Source organism: Anopheles maculipalpis, chromosome X, assembly GCF_943734695.1.
Source record: "Anopheles maculipalpis chromosome X, idAnoMacuDA_375_x, whole genome shotgun sequence".
NCBI lineage: Eukaryota > Metazoa > Arthropoda > Insecta > Diptera > Culicidae > Anopheles > Anopheles maculipalpis.
The window spans coordinates 7,120,235-7,143,268 of NC_064870.1; the positions used below are offsets into that span (position 1 = coordinate 7,120,235).

The 23,034-nt window shown below is 46.9% G+C and overlaps 1 protein-coding gene across 1 annotated transcript in view; it reads right to left on the bottom strand.

Moving 5' to 3' along the window:
* LOC126561829 (protein lap4-like) overlaps positions 1 to 23,034 on the bottom strand; it is a 48,750-nt gene that overhangs the window by 24,772 nt on the left and 944 nt on the right. Inside the window, exons 2-7 of the mRNA XM_050218164.1 lie at positions 9,476 to 9,593; positions 9,225 to 9,393; positions 7,007 to 8,353; positions 6,723 to 6,889; positions 697 to 893; positions 71 to 625 (exon numbers count right to left, since the gene is read on the bottom strand). Coding sequence (XP_050074121.1) covers positions 71 to 625; positions 697 to 893; positions 6,723 to 6,889; positions 7,007 to 8,353; positions 9,225 to 9,393; positions 9,476 to 9,593 — 2,553 coding nt within the window. The remainder of the gene's footprint in view (positions 1 to 70; positions 626 to 696; positions 894 to 6,722; positions 6,890 to 7,006; positions 8,354 to 9,224; positions 9,394 to 9,475; positions 9,594 to 23,034) is intronic.

The following is a 23,034-nucleotide window of genomic DNA, read 5'->3' on the forward strand; positions in this document are numbered from 1 at the left end:
AGAGAGAGAAAAACAGGATATTAGAGACACGTTCGGTTAGGAATCACAATCAAATTCATGACCGACTTACCGCTAGCACCCGATCGCCCACCATTATCTTGCCATCCTTGTGTGCCACCCCGTTCTCGGTAAGGCGCGAAATGTAGATACCCTCGGAACCGTCCTTGAACGGTGCATGTCCCTTACCGCCCGCAATACTGAAACCTAACCCCTGTCCGATCTGGTCACGTATCAGCGTTGTGTGCAGGATAATCTTTTGCGTAATTTCGTTCCCGTTCGGTATGTCCATACTACCAACACCAACACCACCACCACCATTTGGTAGCCCAACCGTGTTCGGTGACAGTGCGCCCATATACGGTGGAACACCAACACTGTCCCCGACAATGGTCGGAACGCCGAGCGGTGCACCCAACAGCGGTGGCCCACTAGCCGTCTTAAGCGAGTCTTGATCAACCACGTTGATTTGTGCCACCGAACCAGTATCGTCAAACACCGGATGTCCGATCAGGCGCGTTACCTCGCGGGAAATAAACAGTACCAGTACCGAGCCGCACGCCTTCAACACCTCGACCGCATCGTAATGGTCCGCATCCTCGACCGAGATTCCGTTTACCTTCAGCACCTGTAAGTAAAGGGTAACATGTGATTGGTCTTTCTCTTGCCGAAACAATTTGCCTTCCGCCACAAACGTACCTTGTCGCCAACCTTTAACCCGGCCAGATCTGCCGGGCCACGTTCGGTGACGCGCGAGATGAAGATACCCTCGTCATCGCCCTTGAACGGTGTCGAACCGCGCCCACCGGCAATACTAAGCCCGAGCCCGGCAGACGTGCGCTCAATGTGTATCTCCAGACGCTCCTCCTTGAGTGCGGTGTACGTGTCGAGTGTGTCTAAAAACGCAAAACAAACAGAGCGGGCCAAAGCACCTGATTAAACAGTTCCGAATCGGATATCGAACGTTTCCTCCCTTTTTTTTTTTTGGTTTTCTTTATCTTCCTTCCAGTGTAGGTGAGCCGGACCTGAATTAGTAAAGCAAAGATTCTGTGTTTTCTTGTTCAGAGACAGGAACCGGATGGCAAATCGTGCTTCGTGCTACAATGTTTTGCTCAAACGGTGGATATAAGTGGCCCCTGCGGTGAGCGTTTTAATGGGAGACGAGTTCACCCATTTAGTGAGTTCACAGCCCGCAAATGAGCTCCCGCCACCCCTTTTGCTGTTTGTGGTCCGTGCCGAATCGTGTTTATTATTAAAATATCGGCCCTGTTTTGTTTTCCCCACCCCTTTGTGGCTGTTCGTTTCGTTGCGTTACAAATTGCTGGTACAACAAAGTTTAGGAGTGTTTTGCTTCCTTTATGACGATTAGAGATCGTGCTTAGGCGTTGCGGGGCATGAAAACGGGTACTCTTGCTTTAACAATTTGTTTACGTTGTGCGGTTTATAGTGACTTGGGTGAAACTGATGTTGATTTGCGTCCGCAACAACTGCTGCTCGGAAGGAAGTACAATACTAGATAAGAAAAACATAAACTAGACTAAGTAGACATACATAGTCATTACTGTTTTGTTCTGTGTTCAAGGTTTAGGGAATGTTTTTATTTCCAAGCTAAACATTTCGGTAGTCTAAATCCGAAGACCCAAGTTAAACAAACTGAAAATAAAAGTCGGTATCTGACAAACCTTCAGGCAATTAAGTTGAGCAGTTGATAAACAGTAGTAAATGTTGGAGAGATTAGCTCAACCAGATGTAGTTTTTATCACTAGATTCTGCCATAATATGGCTCGCACTCCTGTAGACTATTGAGGTTTAGGTACTAAAGTTTAGTTTTAAGAGTAGTAGTAGTGGACCAATGAATAATTCTCAAATCGGCGACTTGAGTTTGGCTTGCTAGCTCTTTATGGCGATCCCCATAGTAGCCAACCTGAGTGTGCAACAAGTAACGTCCGATCGCAATTTTCTATATCAATTTAAAGAGGAAAATCAATCTAAATAATTGCATGGTCAAACTCAGGGATGAATTGATGAAATAGGCCTTTTAGAGCTTAGAATTCGACGCACTATTTGCTGATCTGAGCTCCGAAATGAAGCTTCACGAAGATCTTGCAGCGCACTTTAATTTAATGTGACTTATTTTTCATCACACACAGAAAAGCTTCCTGAAGGTCCTGTCGTAATGTTTCGAAACTTCTTCCACAATGAATCTTCAATATTAATATCCACCACCGAGAGCAGACTATTTCCGCCCGTTGACCACAAAACCGATATGATTCATTTCAACCCCATTTCCATTGATTCATCAAGCACAAATACACTCACTCAAATACACACACCCATGTACAATGCTTTAAGGCTGAAGAGTTCCCGTTCTGCCGAACGGTGGAGCGCTGGTTTCGTCACCTTTATCAGTGACAAGGCGCATACTATCTCGCTTACCGTAGACTTTCCGCTTCCCAAACAACGGTGACGACGTCTGCGACAGTCCACCATCGGTGACACCCTTACCCATGCCCAGGCTTCGTCCATCCTTTACCGCGGTGATAATGCGTATGCGCCGCTTGTCGTCCTTTCGGTTGCCCTTCTTCTTCCCGTTCGACAGGATGCTGGCGGGCGTGTTTGAACCAACCGTACCGTTCGACCGGAACGAGGACGCTCCCGACGATCGGCGGGACAGTGGACGGCCCGATACCTTTCGGCCGCCCGGTCCCTTCCCACCATCCTTCACTTTAAACTTGACTGAAAACATCCTTCCTGTGCTACGTTTGTGCGTATGTCGCTTGTGTGCCTATGTGTCTGTGTTTATAGTTCAAAATTATTCCCACTTGCGCTACTTCTTCGGACAGCGATGGACACTTGTTTGAGATGAGCGCAAGATCTTCAAGGCACGGTAGATTTTTTAAACCGCTTTCACACAAACGCACTCACCGCACAGATACATGGAAACAGACACACATTTAGATAGTAAAAAAAACGTCACGGGCGCACTGTATGCGCCCCCATCAATGCTACCGCATAAACGGGTCACCAATAGGGTTATTTCGGAGCGTGGTTTCCTACCGAGGGTCGAACTAATTGTTGCGAAGCAACCTAATTTCCACCTCCAATTAGTGAGAGGTGCCCTCTTAAAAACCACCCGTAGCTGATGCTGGAACGATGCAGATCGAACCAGCATAAGAGCCGTGACTCATCACACACTGTATATAGCTTCGCGCTGGTACGCTCCGCCAACTGCTCTCTCCACCAAAACTTCGGACCTTGGGCGCCGTGAATCCAAGTCGTCTCGGTGTTTGATTGTTGCGGCACGTTGAAAATGGTTTCCCTTCCCCTCCCTGGATGATATGTAGCAGAGGGTAGGGCACGCCCTGATGCTTTTGTTTTTGATGTGCTCCGTTTTTTGGACAACAACAAAAAAAAAGTAGGAAGAAAAATAAGCAGAGACAAGCACACTAAACCGGACTACACGGCAGCAACGTTCCCGGTGATTTGTCAACCTGACGGGCGCATCCGCGGATTCCTTCTGCACCCTCGTGCGATGAGCCCAACCACCTATCCCGGAGGGAGGGGGGGGGGGGTATCGCAATGATAACGGGGTGGAGCGTGATAAAATTGCGCCTTATCTTTCTGTGTGTGTTGTGTGTGGCCTGTGGCACCACAATCCCGTGAAATAGCACGAAATGGGTAAACTACTGCCGAAACATTCCTGCCAGAAGCGCGGTCTTGTGTACGTGTAATGCGGCGTCGGCTGCTTACCGTCCCCAGGCATGGCGAACACAAACAGTTTTTCTAACAAAAACTACAGTTGCTCCAATTAACTTTGCATGAGGGCTAGAAGGGGTTGATATGTGTTGAGCTTGCAGCAGTGTATACGTGGCGTACCTGTTACTATTCTATAGGATCTGTATGATAACAGTGCATAAAGGTGCTGCAGCAGTGATCGGTAAACGCCGTGAAGCGGTAAATGTGATGCACAAAGCGTAGCATTTCTGTAAGAACAACTTCATAAAAGTCTTCTAGGTCGTATTGATTCTTAGGGTGGTTCTAATTTTACCATGAGGAACTGCAAAAGGCGTCTTTTTAGCAGCTATTTTGGGGCTCATAATCGTTTAAGTACAAAACTTGTCTTAATAACCACTAGTAAGAGATCTTTCAATACAAATTTGCCGCAGTAGTGCCTTTGTTGGCAGATTTTGTCGGTGGGTAGGTAGGGCACAAAGCTATCAGCTTTGTTTTTTGAGCGAAAACTAAACCTTTCTTTTTGTAACTAATTTCGAGCAGATATGTTGCGAGCTGGTAAGGAGCCCTGAGTCCACAAGGAACCTTCTCCTCTCGGTCATTAGATTCAATGCGATAGCTAGGCCTCCAACTTAGGACCCCCAAGGGACTAAATCCGCTACTGGTTGGATAATCAGTCCTTACTATGGAGGAACGTTCCAGCCGGCCCTGTCGTGGAAAGCCCGGCTCTGCTGTCGCCTTAACCACCGGACTGGCCCGCGAGCCTAATATATATGCAGCATATATGCCGACGAAGCTATAAATGGCAGGGTAAGATCCTTTGAGGTTATCGAACGTTGGTAGGCAATCAAAAATCAATTGAAAAATACACCTTTTCTCATATTAGCGAGCAGAAAATCCACATATAGTTCGCCAGCCCTGCTGTTATCGCCGTAAAGCCACTGATAAAACGTGCGAACGTGTATCGCGCAGGTAACACACCCTAGGAACGCATATACGTATGCAGTGATACGCCAGCCAAAGAAAGAATCGAAAACCCCACACAACAACACGATCCACCTGACAAAAACCTTGACACAAAATAGCTCTTGACTAAGACTTGATGCGCGATGTTGAACGTGCATGGGGTGCTTTCTACACCGTTGTGCGTAGTGTGTGCGATGATGTTAAGGGTGCTCTCGATTGTTTGCTTTCCACAAACACACACACACACGCATGCGACTACCACACGTACGCGTGGAATAATATGCAACGCTTGTAGTTTAGTTTCGGTGTGTTTAATTTAATGTTTATCGAATATACCAGGGCTCCGCGTGTTATCTAAATGGTTGACGTGTTTTTGTTGTTGTTGTTGTTCGTATTTTGGAATCGAGGCATCGTCATTGAAAGCACATTTGAGGGTTAGTGCGGAAGGTTTGTTGTGTGAGCGCTCGGAAAACGGTCCGGGTGTTAATATCGGTAACGCGACTTCGGCCTCATTGTGCACGCCCTTACTAAATGTGTGGCCGGTGCGCACATGTCGTTGTTGTCGTTTACCACTGACCGTCGTCATCAGCGCGCTTCCCATTGTTGTGTTCTCACCACACACACACACACACACACACACCACCCAACGACGATTCCCATGGACGATGCACAACCATCGGTTTCTGCCCAATAAGCAAACCGCCCGCTGCCCATGGCCCCGCCGGACGCGGCACGAAAACAACAACCTTTCGGAATAAACAAGTAGCTGCCCTTTCGGTTGCTTGTCCACACCATACAACTCATTCCCCACCCATCGCAGATGCTAATTACCGCCATCTTCCCTGAAGTGGTTGTGTGTTGGCGACGCACGTTCGAGGTACGCGTACGGTAGCCTGAAGGTGTGAAACTGTATCGCGCCGAACCGACCAAACCGCCTGGACAAACAACATTGCACACCGGAGCAACCTTAGCACCTGATCTGTTTATTCTGGCACCCGTTTTTCCAAACACTTCCGTCCGGGTAGTTCGCGTGGCAGGGCGGCATCCGGAGTTGGTGGCACGGAGGAGGACGGGAGTGTTCGCGTGTTGCGGAAAACGCGTCCAACAGCAACATCATGACACACACGCTCAGCGTGCTCTTATCTTATCGCTCGGACTGAAGAATGATGACGACGATTGGAATGTGGCAAACGATAACCCCTTTCCGCAGTGGGAAGAGCTTCGGAGAAGGCCACGCCATGTTTTGAAGTGGCATAGGCGAGAGCAAGCAGTTCGCTTGGGTGGGTAATTTGTAAGGGTTTGACATCTCCGCACAGATGGAGTCAAGATGAGGGCGATGATGTAATGCGCATTAGAAATGATGTAATGCGCCCTGGAGAAGGTCTAGTGACATCATGCAATGTTCGGCACTCTTGCGTCCTAATCATACTTCTATTTTCACTGCCGAAGCATCTGACAGTGCCAGCGTTCCGGATGTCCTGGAACACGGCACCTCCTAAGACATTTAGCTCCTAGATTCCATACCTGCTTTCCCGGCAATAATTCTCTGCTGGATTCCAGATCATTCCGGTGTCAACAGAGGCCAACAGTGGTAGGATTCGTCCAGCAGAAGCCGAGATCCCATCCGCTTTGTCAACAGCATAATATCCCATCACTGGAACACCACCTGGCACAACCTCAGCAACAAACTCGGCCCCATCAAGCACAAAACCGCTTCATAGGAAGAGTCCTGACCCTCCCCCATTCCTACATCCTACTCTTACTAACCACAGCATACTCTTTACTAACCACAATCGCAATAGCTTTCAAAAATAGATAAGCCACATCCGCACTAGTTTTTGTTTTATTAGTATAAAACACTTTTTGTATAGATTAGAGAGCGGAATTTCATCTCAGACCCTTAAAGGCTCTATAAATAAGCGAAAAAGAAAAATGCTCGGCACCAGGCTCAGATACTTTGAAGGAAGATTCTTCGGTAGTTGGTATACTGTTAAGTTCGCAACGAAACTAGCAACGGGAATACCTACCTTCAGCAATGCTGCCAGCAGTCGACGGTACCTGCTCCAGTACGGGATGTTCGTCCAGCTTTGGCGGAGTCATTTCCTTTAGCTTCAGCGAGGTAAACATCAGGTTCGTGTTTTTATCGGTGATGGTATGATGGACTCGCTTGTTCTTCAAATGATGAGGTGTATCTCTGTGGAAACGGGTGGAGGGGGGGGGGGGGGGGAGAGATAAAAAAGACGACATAAAATCAATCAATAAGGACCATTAAAAATCTTCAATTCTATCTTCCTTCCCGAACGGTTCGTACCTGCGGTGCAATTTAGAGATTGGCTTCTTGCCATCGCCATCCTCTCCACCGTACTGCTGCCGATCGGCATCATCCTCCTCATCCTCGTTCACCTCGAAACCGACCCGCTTCTCGTACCCATCGTCCTCATCGTCCGGTGCATTGTCCACACCGCCCGCGTCCGAACTTGCTGCGCCCGCCGCCGCCACTTCACCACCCTGCTCCTCGTCGTGCGGAATCGCGTGCCCCTGTATGTCTTCCATCGTGGCCGCCCCGTACCCGGAACGGTTCAGCAGCGAAGGCCGCGATGCCGACTCCTCCGACAGTGTGTCCAAGTTACCGGACATGTCGTCCGATTTGCGCTCCTTCGCAAACAGCTTGTGTGCCTTCATCTTCAGCTCCTTCGGGTGGGGTGTGTTCTGGCGCACGAACGGCGTATCCCGGTCCGCGCCAAAGTCCTCCGTGAACTTGACGGAATGTGTGCGGGAGGCTTCCCGTTCCTCCCAATTTTCCGAGTCGGTGTCCTCGCGCTGGCTCGGATTAGACGGTACGTAGCGTTGCTGGGGCAGCAGGAAGCACGTCAGCACCTGCTCGTTCGTGGCCTCGTCCACGTCCGGCTGAAACGTTGGCACCGGTTGCGACTGGTTCTCGGACAGCCAGACCGCCTTCAGCTGCAGGTTGACGAGCGAGTACGGGAGATGCTGCAGCAGATTGCCGGACACGTCCAGCACATGCAGCTCGCCACAGTTCCCAAGCTCGGACGGCAGCCGGGTGAGTTTGTTTTCCCGCAGGCTTAGTACGCCGAGCTGCCGACAGTTGCCGAGCTCACTCGGTACCGCCACGAGGGAGTTACGGTCAACGTTTAGATTGTTCAGCACCAGCATGTTACCGACCGTGGACGGTAGCTCGCTGAGAAAGTTCTCCGTGAGGATAAGCTCCTGCATGTGGACACAGCACCCGATACTGTCGTTCAGCGTGTGGAGCCGGTTTTGGTCCAGCTTCAGTATCGAAAGGTTGGTCAGCTTCGACACACCGTTCGGTAGCGTTTCGAGCAAGTTCTGGGACAGATGCAGATCGGTCAAACACTCCAGACCACCGATCTCTTCCGGCAGCTCCTCTAGCCGGTTTTCTGAAACGTCCAGACAGACGAGCTTCTTTAGGAGCCCGATCTCCGGCGGCAATCGCTGCAGTTGGTTGTGATCGAGCCAGAGCTCTTGTAGCGACGGCAGATAGCCGAGGTGTGACGGAAGCTCGTCGATTTCGTTGTCGCCCAGATCTAGGCGCTCCAGTTTCGTAAGCTGGCTAATTGACTCCGGTAGATTTTTCAGCAGGTTCTCACGCAATTCCAGCGATACCAGCTTGGACAGACTGTGTGTGTGTTTTTTTTTTTGGGCGAAGTAGAGAGAAAAAAAACCGGGAAAAAGGAACATTTGAGTGCTTTTAATAGCCAAGGGTCAAATTATATTATCAGACACCCTTTGGAAAGTTTGGGTTACAATCTAGACTAAAAATAGTTTTACGAAGAAAATACAGGTAAGCAATTCTGAAATGGCAGCGCGCATCTGCACGTACGATATTTTTTTTCTATCTGTAACTCCACACCTCCATAACCAGCAAAGTTCCTCATCAACTTCACTAAAGTCATTGAACATCAGAGCAAGGCAAAAGCAAAGCTCGGTACAAAGTGGAAGCCTATCGCATGTGAGAGGCAGAAAATACTTCAACCCCAAAATTGCACATGTATGGCGCCGACCGACCGACCCTAGGTGTGTGTGTGTGTGTGCTGGGGACCACTAACCCCAGCACAAACAGCTCCAACCCTTTATTGTACTTTCATTGTTCCCAATCTCGGTGTGAGAGGGTACAGCACCATTTCAAAGCACAAATAATTCGCCCATCGGTGGCGTGGGCTCGGGGAGGGGGATGAGATGGTTCTGGTTCGCTAGGTTTTAGACGTTCCGGGCAGTAACAATAACAGGCCGGGAAGACTTTAGCGGGCTTTCCGCGCGCGTTTGATGTGCGCTAGGGTACCGTTATTTCATCCAAACCTTCTCCAACCCACTACTGTCCACCTGGACTCTTATATCATCCCGGGGGAGTTTTCCGTTACGCTAGACGCCTCTAACGATGGGAAGTAAACGGAGGGCTACTACAAACCCATCGGTCCCACCCGGCGAGAAGGCATTTGCGGGAATGTGTGGTGTTGTTCCCCATGTATTCACATCATTCCCTTACTTACCAGCCAAAGTCCTGCGGTAGCGAAATGAGCGACATATCGTTCAGGCCGAGCACGGTCAAATTCCGCAGCTGGGTAAAGCCGGCCGGTAGCCGCGAGATCGGATTCGAGCTGAAGTCGGCTATCTGCAGACTGCGGAGATGCTTGATGTCCTCCGGTATGTCACCGATTTCTGAAGCGATAAAAAGATAATGTGTGAGTGTGGATCGGATTAGGTATGTTGGAAATGGAAAGGCATTTTGTAATACACTTACCATTGCGCGACACATCGAGCTCGACCAGATTGACGAAGTTTTGTATGTCGGATGGAATTTTGATTATGTCATTGTCGCTCAGTCCGAGCTTTCGCAGCCGATAGAGTCGAAAAAATCCCTACAGATGACACATGGAAAGAGAGAAAGAGAGACAGATAGAAAATGGTTAGCAAATGACATGTTAAAATGACACACAAAATAATTAAATTATGCCCTGCGAGGCCCACGTGGCATCCGAGGACCATTGACTTGTTTGGGGAACTTGACTTATTTCGGTTCCCAAATTTTACTGAGCATTCTGTAACCGTAGTGGACCGAGTTGAAAATTGAATCACAGTCAACCGGCATCCACAGGTTTTGGGTGGACGCGTCCTCACACATACAAATTGGATTAAAAACAGGCAGCATGCGTTAACTCGTTCCGGACGCCTGTCCCATCAGACATATATCTCTCACTCCCCACACACTGGGACGGAAGCCGTCGGAAGCAACAAGATCATACCGATGCTTTCCGATAACCACACCGAACAAGCATGTAACACGATTAAGCAGCCGCCATTCTCCAGCCAAGCAAAGCGCGCAAAGAATGGGAAGTGAAATTTTTCCACCCACAGAGCACGCGAAACGCATCGGCCACCGTTCGGCCAAGCCGCCAATAAAAGCAAGTGTAGCGGAAAAAAAAACAATATGCGCGGGCAGCCTTGCAGGCAGCTGTGCAAATAAAAACGAGAGTCTGGGCGGGGGCCCCATCATCACGGGGCTAAAATTAAATTAACATGAATTGATTCTGCTGCGGCATTAACGGGTTGAGTGAAGTTTTTGTGGACGGGTATCAAGCGCCCCATAGAGGGATCGATCCGGAACGGATCGACGAAGATTGAGACCGGTGGGCAACAAACAAACCAAAAAACTGCACACACTGACGTGCCTGACGCACACTTTATAATAACATTCATTCGCACGGTTTCGAGCCGCACGGACTTGCTCCAGGAAGTGTGGCTGGGATTTCTTAAAGGTTGCTTACCCCCCCCCCCCCCAACCCCCTCCAATTCCCACCCAAATGATGCTGGAGAAACGAAGCGAACGCACAATATGCCATCGGCTGTTGCGGGTCGTCATATTTCTTGCAGGAATTTAAAGTATTATAAACAACGGAGCCGGCTACAATAAACAAAGTTAGAGTTGGTTTACCGATTCTCGTCCGAACCGATGGCTGACGGTGATTGGGAAGGATGCTTCTTCAAGTAGGGGAGGGGAGGGGGGGTGTTCTAGGCTGAAGTAAAAACCTTTGGACAAATGAGCTGTTTCGGTTTGGTATTTAAATCTTTTTGGCTTCATCTTGTGGTTCATAAAATTAGATCGATTACGAAGAGATCGGAGTTTGTGAGCATGGGCAAGAGAAAATATTGTTCCTCAAAAAGGAAGCAAACGAAATTCGTTTCATTCATTCTCCAATGTTTAACGATCATGCTATGGCCAGACGATGACGGAACTTTGAGGATTAAGTTATTAGAAGGTTAGCTGGAAGAATCTGAGTTAGCTGCGATCATCCGCGATGATCATGACAAGCCATGACGTGTTGCTCTTTAGGAAAAAGTTGTCTACATTAGACGTTTACTCATAAGTAACCTAGGAAGGTGTCATCCGTAAGTTTCAATGAGATTCTGGTTGGTAAAAATCTTCCAGTTCCCAAAAGCTTAGGTCCCATGGCTCTCCAAGAATATCTCCTTCAAAACAATTAAAAAAAGAGGTCTAAAAAGTTCATTTTGCATCTTCTAGCGACTGCAAAGATCCTAGTCGTTCAATAAAATCAGACCAACCGGATTCTGAAGTGAGTGGATCATTGCGATCTGAGTTTTCTAGATGTAGATCATGTACATGTAGATCTAGTCGTCCAGAAGGTAGATCATTCGCATCTTCTTAGTAAGAGAAAGTGATTTAATATTTGATCCTGTCCGTGAAAAAACGAGTCGCAATATCAACTGGATACACTGCACTACACAATATTCTCCTTTGATCTCCTCCCCGCCCTGCCTGATCAAATAGGTTTTTGTGGAATTTGTGAAGGGACTATAGAAGAGCACGTCGCAAGTGTCGTCTCGATCCGTCATTGTTCAATCTCCGTGTATTCAATGGTTTGTATCCCGAAATCCCGATTCCGCTTCAACCCTTCCTCTTTTTGGCGTTTTGTCAACAATCGCAGAAACTCCCATACTCTTCCCGCTGCCATGTCTCTGGGTTCCTCCTCAGCTTCCTAACCAGTTGATATTTGTTGCCTCTTCGCTGAGCGTTTCTCCAGTGTTTGTCGCTCCTGCGGATGGATCTCTACTGTAACTAACCTCATGTCCTTTACGTCCCATATCTCTTCGTTCATTGAGGCTGGTTACCAGATCGACACAGTCAACACAGACTTTAAAGCAGCATTCGACCGTCTACCTCACAAACTTCTGCTTAGCAAGCTTGAGTCTTTTGGGATTGGTTGATCTGTTGTGAACTGACTGTCTGCCTGCTTAACGGAAAGAGTTTGTTGCGTAAGGGTGATCCTTATCCTTTTCAACCCCTTTTCTCCAGGCTCCAGTGTCCCTCAGGACAGCATATTGAGCCCCTTACTGTTTGTCCTTTTTGTCTACGTTCTGAATATCTGTCCTTCCCTCCTAATTCCTTCCTCTGTTATGCTGATGACATCAAAATCTTCCTTCCTATCAAAGCTCTTTGTGATTGTGTATCCCTTCCAAAACCATTGCATCGCCTTCTCTTCTTCTATGTCCAAATAAATCTCACTGTGGCTCTTCATTAAGCCGTTCCGACTGTGTTAAGGATCTAACGTTCGCTAGTCACATAGAGAACGTTGTCTTTGAGGCTAGCTGTACTCTCGGAATGCTGCGTCGGTTAGCTTCGGATTTCCACGGATCTCGGGTGCTTCCGCGCTCTTCATTGCTCGACGCTGGAGTATGCCTCAGTAATTTGGTCGTCTACTTCCATCACAGCTGCGTCTCGAGTTGAGCGGGTCCAGCGGACCTTCACGCGGTTTACTATGCGCAAAGTGTTTGGAGGTACTGGCTCAGCTCTGCCTTCGTATTTGCTATCCTCGCTTTTTTGCTATCCTCTACCAATTTTTATGTTCCTATCTATCGTCTGCGCCCTCGTCGTGCTTTTCGTGCCTTTAATTCTTCCTCAGACCTATTTGACGTTTCCCATTCACTAGCCACTTTCTGTGCTCACCTTCACTCCTCGTCCTTTAGTATACTTAACTCCCCTTGACCTCTTTTTCCCTTAACATTTAGCGATTAAGTTAGTTTTTTTAAGAAACATTTGTGACATCTGATTTCATCGCATAAAAAATCTTTTCAACTGAACAGCAAAATTCTAAATCTGGCACGAGTTAAACATAATGAAGCGTTTAGAAATTGGCTATAGCATTAAAATTCTACTTGACCTCATCAGGGGTTCGAGCACAAGGCTAGGCTCGCAAATCTTTTTCCAGATGCATCCAAGCCTTTCTAGTAAGACATGAGAGTCCGGCATCCTCTCATCACGTGCACCCCAACACCGTTGTATCTTTCCGGCTTTGACTTCCGGTGAGGACGTCTGCATCGCCAAACAGCTCGACTAGCTCGGGATTCATTCCTTCGCACACGCCGCTCCAGAAAGGCGCCCATCTGTCATCATAGTCCAGGACTCGTAGCCATGCTATATAACGTCCATTACGTGCGTCGATGAAGCATTCTGAATCGCCAGAGTTTGAGAAGCCCAGAAACAAAGTACTCTCCCTACATTTTGTAAGGAAATAGTCCAACGTCTTAATATCCTGTCAGTCATCTTGTTGAGATTGAGAATCCACCTTTTTCTTTTACTATTTCTACCACACCCAACACTCTCCGTGCAGTCAAGTCAATCAAAGCCTGCCCCATTGTCATACCAACAATATCCCGACAACTTCCATCTTTTCATCAACCCATTTTTAATTGCATCTTGGTCCGATATTCCTCGATTTAGGTCGTCCCGGCGCACTCTCCTGCACACAGCATCATGTTGCTGTCGGTCGCTTCACACCTTCGCATCGGTGCGAATGTAATTAAACGTCGAACAGCTAACCAAACCGTCAGAACCCTTTTGGCCGCACTTGTTTCTGTTGCTGCCAAACAAAACCAAACCGATGGCGGCGGGAAAAGTTTGAGCAAAACTTCCACAATCGATCGGTTTTGTGCAAAAACAAGGCAAGAAGAACAAAAAGGAAATTTCGTACGAAAGGAAAAACCCCACAGACCCATACATACGCAAGGAAGTAAAACACACAAAATGGTACGAATCGTCATCACAAAACCTGGCCCCATTTATTTTTTTAATTTTTTTTTTTTTGTTTGCCTCCATTTGGGAAGTGGACGTGGAGGGTAAATGGTTCTCTCGTGCTTCGATTGGGGCTGAGCGTTCGCAATTAACCGCAAAAAAACAGCATTCCTTCGCGTTGTGGCCGGATGCAGATGTGTCTCCCTCCCCTTGACCAACCCCTCCCCATCCACCAAACTGTCACCCTTGTTCGCAGGTTGTGAACGACAGCCCTGGGACTGGTTAACACCACACAAAACGGTCGGTAGAAAGAAACAAACGCGAAGCATTCAAAATGCACGTGCACGTGTCCCAATGTTTGCAGGCAAACGATTGCCCCCACTCCTCTCCCCCTTCCTCCAATTTTCCAACGCTTTTCTCACCCCCCCCCCCGCCCAGCTGATGAACGGGGGCGCAGCATCATCAAATAGGTGCAACTGGTGTTTGTTTGTTCCGTTTTGTGTGCACGATTTGTTGGTACCACCGGAGTTGCATCCAGCGCCAATAACACTTTGCGGTCGCGCTCCGCGAACGGTTCCCACCCACCCAACCTCATCATTGTCCACTTTATTTTGTTGGTCGTCGGGGGTGGAGGGGAGAGAGAGTGAGAGAGCGCGCGCGAGAGTACAAAAACAAAGAAGGAAACACTTTTCCAATTCAATTAAATGTTTTTTTTTCACTTTTCCTTCATTTGATGAAAGCGAGGACCGACCGGTAATGGGGAGGGTGAGTTAGGGAGAGAAGAACGGGGGATGGGGAGGAAGAAGTGTTCATAAAATCGGAATCGGAAAATCGGTTGCCGTGGTTGCAGAGAGTGCAACAGGAAATAGTGGGAAAAAAAACATATACACGCACACACATACCGACGTACACAACAACTAGAATCGGATCTTTCCATTCGCACTATGGGCGCTTTAGAACAAGCATCGGGGTAAAATTACTTTTTGATAATTTTTTGTTATGAAATTGTCTAATTTACCATTTTTATATAAAATGTGGTAAAAAATGCATTTTCGCTCTTTTACAGCAGATAGTATTATGTTTCCGGCATTAGGTAGTAGCGGCTTCAAAACCCATCTGGACCGTTCCCCCGCAACTGAGGATCGACTACCCAACTACGCGGTATCAACTAGTCTAGTGAAGCCATTCAATTCCCAGCGTGACCTTAGAAGGATCGTTTAGCCAAGAAAGAAGCATTATGTTTTCAATTACAAATACATTCAATTCCGAATTGCAGTTTTAAACTGTATGTATTTTTTTAATTATTTTCCTCAGTTATTTTATTCGGTAACAAAAATATACAGTGAAGAAGTAAACTCAAGAGAAATGTCCAAAGATGGACAGAAGGAAAATAAATTAATTGATAAACGTTTGCAAATGGTTTGCTTCAGGAAGGTAAATAGCGATAAGGAAATTAGGAATCAACCTGAAGAGCTACGAGGTGTCCAATGAGTGTTACCGTGGGTCAGAGGCTCTTCATGGATCTCATAGCGTGTAAGGCAGACGAAACATGCTCTAAACTAACCTTGATTTCCAATACACTAATTGCCCGAAAGCAACTATTCAAAGGTAGATTGCAGTAGCGATTTATCACCTAGGAGACGGTGAATACAATTATTGTTCTCTAATGTTCAAAAGTACCCAGCATTCTCTCTCTCTCTCTACCCTTCCTCTTTCGTCACCAATCTGTTAGGTAAGTGTGAAGTGGTTACTGCTATTAAAATTTCATCTATCTTCTATGAAGGTCTAGATGAAGATCAGTATCTAAAATGATGTAAAAGTTAATGTACGCAGCTGCATATCTGCAGCAAATTTATTCAACAGTTGAAAGCTTTTATGTTATACTAAAATGTATTACTTTAGAAAAATCTCCCACTTTTGCGTTCATTTTATTTGATAAAATGTCAAAAACATGTTAGATTTAGATTTTACTTGACACCTTTTACACTCTTTACGCCAATTTAAGAAGAAAATGAATTTGAATAAACCGTTTTTCTCACGTTGCATCTTTGTGTATTTTTTTTGTTTAAAAACTAGCTTGTTCTTGTAAATATTTGAGATTTTTCTTAGTCTGCTCCTTAATAGTTTGGCAGAAAAATATTGCTTTACTGCAGTTTCAATATTGAATTGTTGAATTTCATCCCGGCAAGTGGCCCACTGTGCATTCTCGGTTTGAAAAAAAAAAAAAAAACAAACATGGAGGATGAAAACGTGTGTAGGAGAGAGTTAATGGTTTCTAGGTTGAACAATGTGCTGTGTTTTCTTTTTTTTTTTATAAAACTTGTTTTCGTTTAGTTTTTGCTGCAAATGGCAAGGGGGAGGTGAGGTTTTGGTGGCCTTCGGGAAACAACTCGCAACTACACCGAGCGCTGCACACGAGCAACTGCTAGGTTTTCCACGAATCCTTGCAAACCAGTTTCCTGTTTCCCGAAGTCCTTGCGAGGGCAGGGCAGGAAGAGGGGGGAGGGGGGGGAAGGAGGGGCGGTAAAAACTACCCCATTAGAAGGCTGAAGTGAGTGCAACGGAAACCAATCGATCTCGATGTATACCCGGCTGCCCCACACCTCACCCGGGCACACTGTGTGCTGTTTTGCTTTGTTCCTAAATGGCCGCTGGAGGGAAGCAAATAAAGAAAAAAAAAGAAAAACCAGGACAGGATGCTAAGGAAAGGGTAGGGGAATGTTCAGGATGTGCACAGGGTAGGATACATACAGAAACCGGTCCACCCACCCACACATCATGATATACAATTCCTGGTAGTTGCTTGTTAGGTAGCAAAGTTACAACATGATTATGTAGGACAGGACCTTGCGCCCAGCCCGCAGGAGGGGGGGGGGGGGGGGAGTTGTTCGCCGATTCCACAAACTCCGGTGGTCGCTAACGAGCGTCCACCCAAGCGCGCACGCGGAAGGGTCGTCGGGAAGAAAGTGTCCCTGCACCGTTGTATTTCTGCTGAGCGATTGTCTGTATACAGCTCGGGCCTAAGCAAGCAAGATGTTGCACCATGTGCGGATTTGCATAGATGCAGGCAAATTTGTCAACATGCTCTCGAGTGCGCGACACCGCATGTCGCCTTAAAGTATGCAACTCGTGTCACAAAAATATATTACTAATAAAGGGAGCCTCCGAATGCATAAGCACGATTTAAAAAAATTGACATAAAATAAAAACCTGTTCCAGAAAGCGAATGTTTATTTGATAAACAGTGTTTGTGTTGTGTTTTGGACTAAATCCCCAAAAAAATTTGTTTTTTAATTCTATCGCATGCTAATGATCGCACTTTTGATCTGACGCCTCCCATCAGGTTCAGCACTGACTTGTGCCGAACGATTTTCGATACTTTCTTCTAGTCTTTTTGAAAATTGTCGATGTTCTCCGTGGCTTTAAAATACTTTCTCAAGTGTGCCTTGGTTAGCGCCCGTCTGGCTTCAGGACAGTTCGTGGGCAGATCTTTGCTCTACGGCACAGATCCTCCAGAAATGCCGAGAGCACGAGATTCGATCACGCACCAGATTCGGTACGCAGCGAGTCAACCCTGTCGGAGATCGCAAAACTAGCATTCGCCAAAAGCAGATGTAAGAAAATAACTTTATTTCAAATATGTTAGAGCCTCTTTATCCAGCGCTCAAGTTAACGCAGTTCTTGAAATGTAAACAGAAGATTTTTTTTGAAGTTATTATTGCACCTCAATTCAAATGTTTCAAATCAAGTATCCATATATTTAGCAAGCAATCTGTCAAATCAAATGTCAAACGCTTCGGGATACTGCACTGTTTGACAGAAGCCGGCAAAAAATGTCTAATTTTCCAACTGAAGTCATCATCGACCCAGCGCACCATTAGTGATAGTCGCCTGTCAGCACAGGTAATGGGGGGGGGGGGGGGGGGGGGGGGGAGGTTTAGGCACAGTGGCACACCTTGCCAAATGGGAACACACAGGGAAGGTCCCTGACTGACGGTGGTAGAGAGGACTGGACTGGATGACTGTTATTATTAGTATCGCGCGAAAGCCAACCAGGAACTCGGCGCTAACAGGCAGCTTCCTGTCAAGCGAAGGAAAACAAAAAAGGAAACCACTAGCTTCTGGATGTTGTGTCCTGGATGCTTTGCTAGTGGGGTGAGGCAGCGTCATTGTGAAACGACGCGAGGCAGAGCACAGATAGCGATTGGAATTGGAATAAATCCAGGTTAGGCGCAGATCCCCATCTGGAGGGTAGGAGGATTCGTGACCGCCTTTCCGGGGTTGGAAAAATAAATCTCCCGGCGCAGCACCACCACCATTCTCTGGAGCATTATCTGCGGTGTGTTCCCGTTCGGGGGGGTATCAGAAAAGTGGATTATACACCTTTTTTGTTGTTGTTCTGTCTTTTCTCTAGCCAGAATGCACGCGCACACCCGCAACTAGGACACCGTCATCCCCAAACAGAGACGGAAGCGACGTAATGAGCGAATTCTGCGAAATTCTGAACCCTCGCTCGCAAGGGTTTCATACCTACCCAGCGCAACCCACAAACGGGCGTTGATGATGATGCTGATGAGGTTATGGCATAATGGACGAAAGTGCTCGCAAATCGTATAGTGCGAGAGTGTTTGTGTGTATGTATACCAAACACAACCCACACACCCGTTTGTTACACCCTTGGGGGATCCATTTCCCTCCCCCCGTTCAAGGCACCCAACGAAAGCGAACAATCGAACGGGCACAAACAAACAAAAATCGTCAAGAGAGAGGCACAGCAACGAAAAAAAAAAAATCTTCCGACTCGACTAAAATAACAAGCACCAGCAGAACCACAGGCAGCAGAGAGAGCTTGGCCCCGGTTAATGCTGATAATGCCTTGCTTCCGTTTTACTGACCCCCGAGGGGACGGCTCGCCTGAGCCTGTGGGTTAAGGTTTATTTTGCTATAAAAGCTTGGTGGCTTTCGTCAAACCACCCACAATAAGGATCGACCGAATCCAGCCTCTCAGGGATTCAGCAACTTCACCACCTGTTGTGGATGCAATTGGGGGCTCCTGAGGTGTGTTAACGGTCGCGTGACGCATCCTTGAACAATTACCGACCGGACTCCCGGAGTACCACACGTGTGTGCTTCATTATTGGTTTGCCGGGTTAATCCATAAAGGGGGAGCGAGCAATGGTGCACAAACAAGCACACAGTGTGTGTGTATACCCCCCCGTTCACACACATAAATGGAAAACTATTATCGGTTAATGTTAAAATTTCCACGGCGCTGGGGACATTTTGTGGCGATTTAACACCTCTCATCAGTTAGGTATGAGATTTGAGTATCAAAGTTTTTGGTTGCTTTTCTATATGTATAAGAGGTATTCCAATTAACCACGTACAGAGGCCCTTTTTCAACTACGACATGGTATTATCAGAAAGTCTAGCACCCATTCGATGGCGAGACCTAAGCAGATGGAGAGTATGAGGATGTCCAACTCATGCCCCACCAAGAAGAAGGTGCTCGTCAGCGACCCCCGTTCGGCACGAGGCGTAGAGGGAGCACAGAGAGAGCTCTCGTTGGCTGGATGATCAAGTGAAGTCTAACCTGTCCGGAGATCGGATGCAGCCGTGGATGGGGGGGGGGGGGGGGTGGTGGGGGGGGGGTCAATCCTTAGCAGGCCAAGATGAAAAAGACTTTAGCAGATCATTTTATAAGCCAAGCAGACGAAGAAAGTCTTCTCTTCTCTTCCACATTTCATATCTTATCGAGATTTGAACCCAGAGAGAAGTAGGTGTGCGTTTGAGTGCAGTGCCTCTGCGTTACCAACTGCACTATTTGACGGAGTTCGTTCATGACAGGTTAACGGTCAACAAAAAGAGAAACTTTAACGTGTTCTTTCCCGCAAGTTCGACACATAGAACTTCAAAAACTGGCAAAACGTTCTAAGAATGAATTGGAATTTATCCACCACATCGCCTATTTCAAATATCCCTAAAATATGTCGAGTGCCCGTACGGTGCGCTTACTATCTTATCGCCGTCAACATACGTCCGCCATGCTTTTTTTTTTACACCTAAACACACCCAAAACGCATTTCTCGTGCCACAAGAAGGCCATAGACACCTGCGGGGGTAAACAAAAAAGCACTCAAACCTTCAGACCGGGGACTGACTGGGTGTCATCATCGTCGAGCTGGAACAAGGGACCGTGCAAGGTGTTTGATCATCCAAACGCGATACTACCATGGGCACGCATATCTCACACATAACTAATGGCTTGGATGGAAGTACTTCGCTAAGTGGCTGTCGCTAAGAGTGTGTGTGTGTGTGTGTACACGCAATCAAGGTACGATCAGTCTTTGTTTGTCACAATAAACGCTGGAACGCGAAGGGGTTCCACAGTTTAATCGTTGTAATGTGACATGCAAAATGGTGCCTTAATGGGACGTCTGGTACGTCTGTACGTTTCTTCAAGTCATGGTAAAAAGGTGACTTTGCGCACTTCGTAACCATCGCCGCTGGAAGGAAGCAGTAGCAATGCACCGCGATCGTTCTAGGTTGATTCAGGTATACTACGAGCTGTCAATTAGCGGAGATGATAACTTGCTTTATCTTGGCTGCTCTTTTTTTCCTTCCTACCCGTTCCGATAAATCAATGCAGTTATACGAGACGTAATGATGCTATACAGTGAGTTGCAGAGGGGTAAGAGACGTACAAGCTGACGGAAAACTGATTTCTTTATGTATCTCTTTCGTTCGTTGGTATGGCTTCCCTCTCCCAGGGCTAAATAGGCCTCTGGCGGTCTGGAGAAGGAAGAAGTACAACTCTCCTGCCCTGGCCAAAGGAATGCACACAATTATGATGCAAACTTCCCACTGTGTGCACCAGTAAGTACGATCAGTCCAGATAGCTGCCCAATTGTGTCCGAGCGAGTTTTCACCCTCGTAGCAATAAATATGCTCAGCAATGTAAAGCAATATAATGGAGTCGGAAGATGTACTCAGCCGCTGCAGGCATAGTAAAGAAAAACCCAGCAGAGCTCTCAGCAATTGTAGACATACAAATGGCAGGAGGTTTGGGATTTTTTAGGGAAATATTGAAGTCTAGTGTACTATTTTTAGGGTTAGGATTCATTAAGTTCCCTCAGAGCTCTACAGAGCTACCTTGGATGTTAGCAAACGTCGTCAATTTCGTGGACGACACATCGTTACTCGTTGCCCAAAATCTCGAGTATTACCAACTGTTTTCTAGCAATAAACAGGCACAACTTATGGCGCATCTCAATCATACGGCGTTGTAGACATTAAGTATTATCAGATGTCGACATGGTAACACGCCCATATGCGTATACTGGGGGCACCGAGAGTAGCTCCAATAGCGGGAGCAGAAAGCCAACGATCAATTGTTCGCGTTGGCGAAAGACTCCCTACGTGTGTCTGTGGATAGCTGGCGAACTACGCAATCTGGCCACAACCGAATGTCAGCGTTGCGGTGGAAATCTCTCCAGATATGCTCTCTGGGCAGCAGGGTTCATACTCAAACACATCTCCACAGTTCGCCTCCCCCTACCACCCCACAAACTCACACACACACACACACACATAGCTACCGATGACGATGTAACGGTTCACAAGAGACCGGTGTGGCGTAGTAGTGGTTGAATAATGAAACAACCAGGCACGATGGTGTCGTCATCGCGGTGTTCGGCGTGGTTGTGTTTCTGCCCAAAAACGGGATGGAAAACTGGTCCACCCCGTTCTTCTTTAACCCCGAGCTGCAACTCCCGGAGCCTTCTCTGTTCTATAACTCCCGCACGCACTCTTCCACACAGACACACGAGCGGTTCCCGGTTGCGTCCGGCAATTGCCGCTGGAGAAGTTGCATGATGGCTGCGAGAGAGAGATAGATCATACCGAAAGGGTGACCGCGGGATCACGCTTCTTCGCACATCACGCACACCCTGCATAGAACCTTCCCCAGCCATGATCGCGTTTCGTGCGATCATGAGAAATTTTCTCTCCCAACTCTCGTTCTCCCTCTCTTTTCTCTGTGCCGCTGCTGTCGCTTTACCGGAACATTCCGTTCTGCGATAGTAATCGTTTCAAGCCCGGGTTCTTGCTGACATGCTATGACGACATCAAAACTCACTGTCTGTAGCAGCAGTGGCTGCTGCCTCGAACCCCAAAAAAAAAACCATGGGAATGCTCTCGCTTGGTTAGCTTTCCCGGACCCGGATTGAAGTTTTTCGCTTCAATGCGGCGGACCACAAATAAAGATACCATAAAAAACACACACATACATTCAGAAACTGAAGCACAGTTGAACAATATGCGGCGGTATAGTAGTGATTGTTTTAAATTTTTTTGTACATTGTTTTTCTAGGGCTTTCTTCGCAAAAAAAAAGGTTGTTTGAAGTCAGTTTCAAGGAAGCGCGTAGGACGTTCCACGCGTAGTTTTTGTGCATATTTGCTGGCTGTGTTTTCGGTAAAACGCAAGTAAGCGAGTGGTGCGTTAGCATACGTACAGCGCAGATAAGTCGGAAGAAGCGGAAACATTCAACAACGCTAATTAAAATTGTTATTCCTTTACAGGGAGGGACATAAACGAGATTTTGAGGTTCCTGAAAAAATATGTTGTTGACCGCAAGAGACAGTTGCAATCAAAAAGAAGGAACGTATTGGAAAAAATAAAACAGCTTTGATTATGAAGACAGAGCAAAAAACATCAAAGAATGAGATTCAAACTTTCGTCCACGGAATCAGCAATACGGCACGCTAACAGATACACTGCAATGTCAAGCAATTAAATCCGGGTTAAAATTTGACCTGTATCATACTTGCATTGGCAGACAAACGTTGCGGCATAGTAGTATTTAATGTAATATCAGAGATATTTGCATTAGAGGTTAGAAAAAAACTACTTTTTTTAAAGGATTTAATTCGTTCTCACTCCTTCCCTATCAGGATTCAATTCTTATACCAACTCTTAAGGGAATCGTTCTAATTAAACTCATTATGAAGGAGTTGATAGTCACCAGAGGGTTTCGAATCACGAAAATGTTTTGAAAATGCGATTTGAATCACAATTAAAAAAAAAACATTTGTGAAGAGTTCGTTCGCATTGATTCTTTCATTAGAAAGATTCAAATAACTCACTCACTTTTACCCAGTACGCACAGCAATAATTTGAAGCCATACGGCTGCATCCAATAAAGTACAAATGTCGCTTTTGTAACCTTTTGCTAGCTATTTTTGCTGTACCTTTCCCTAATGAAATAAAAAAG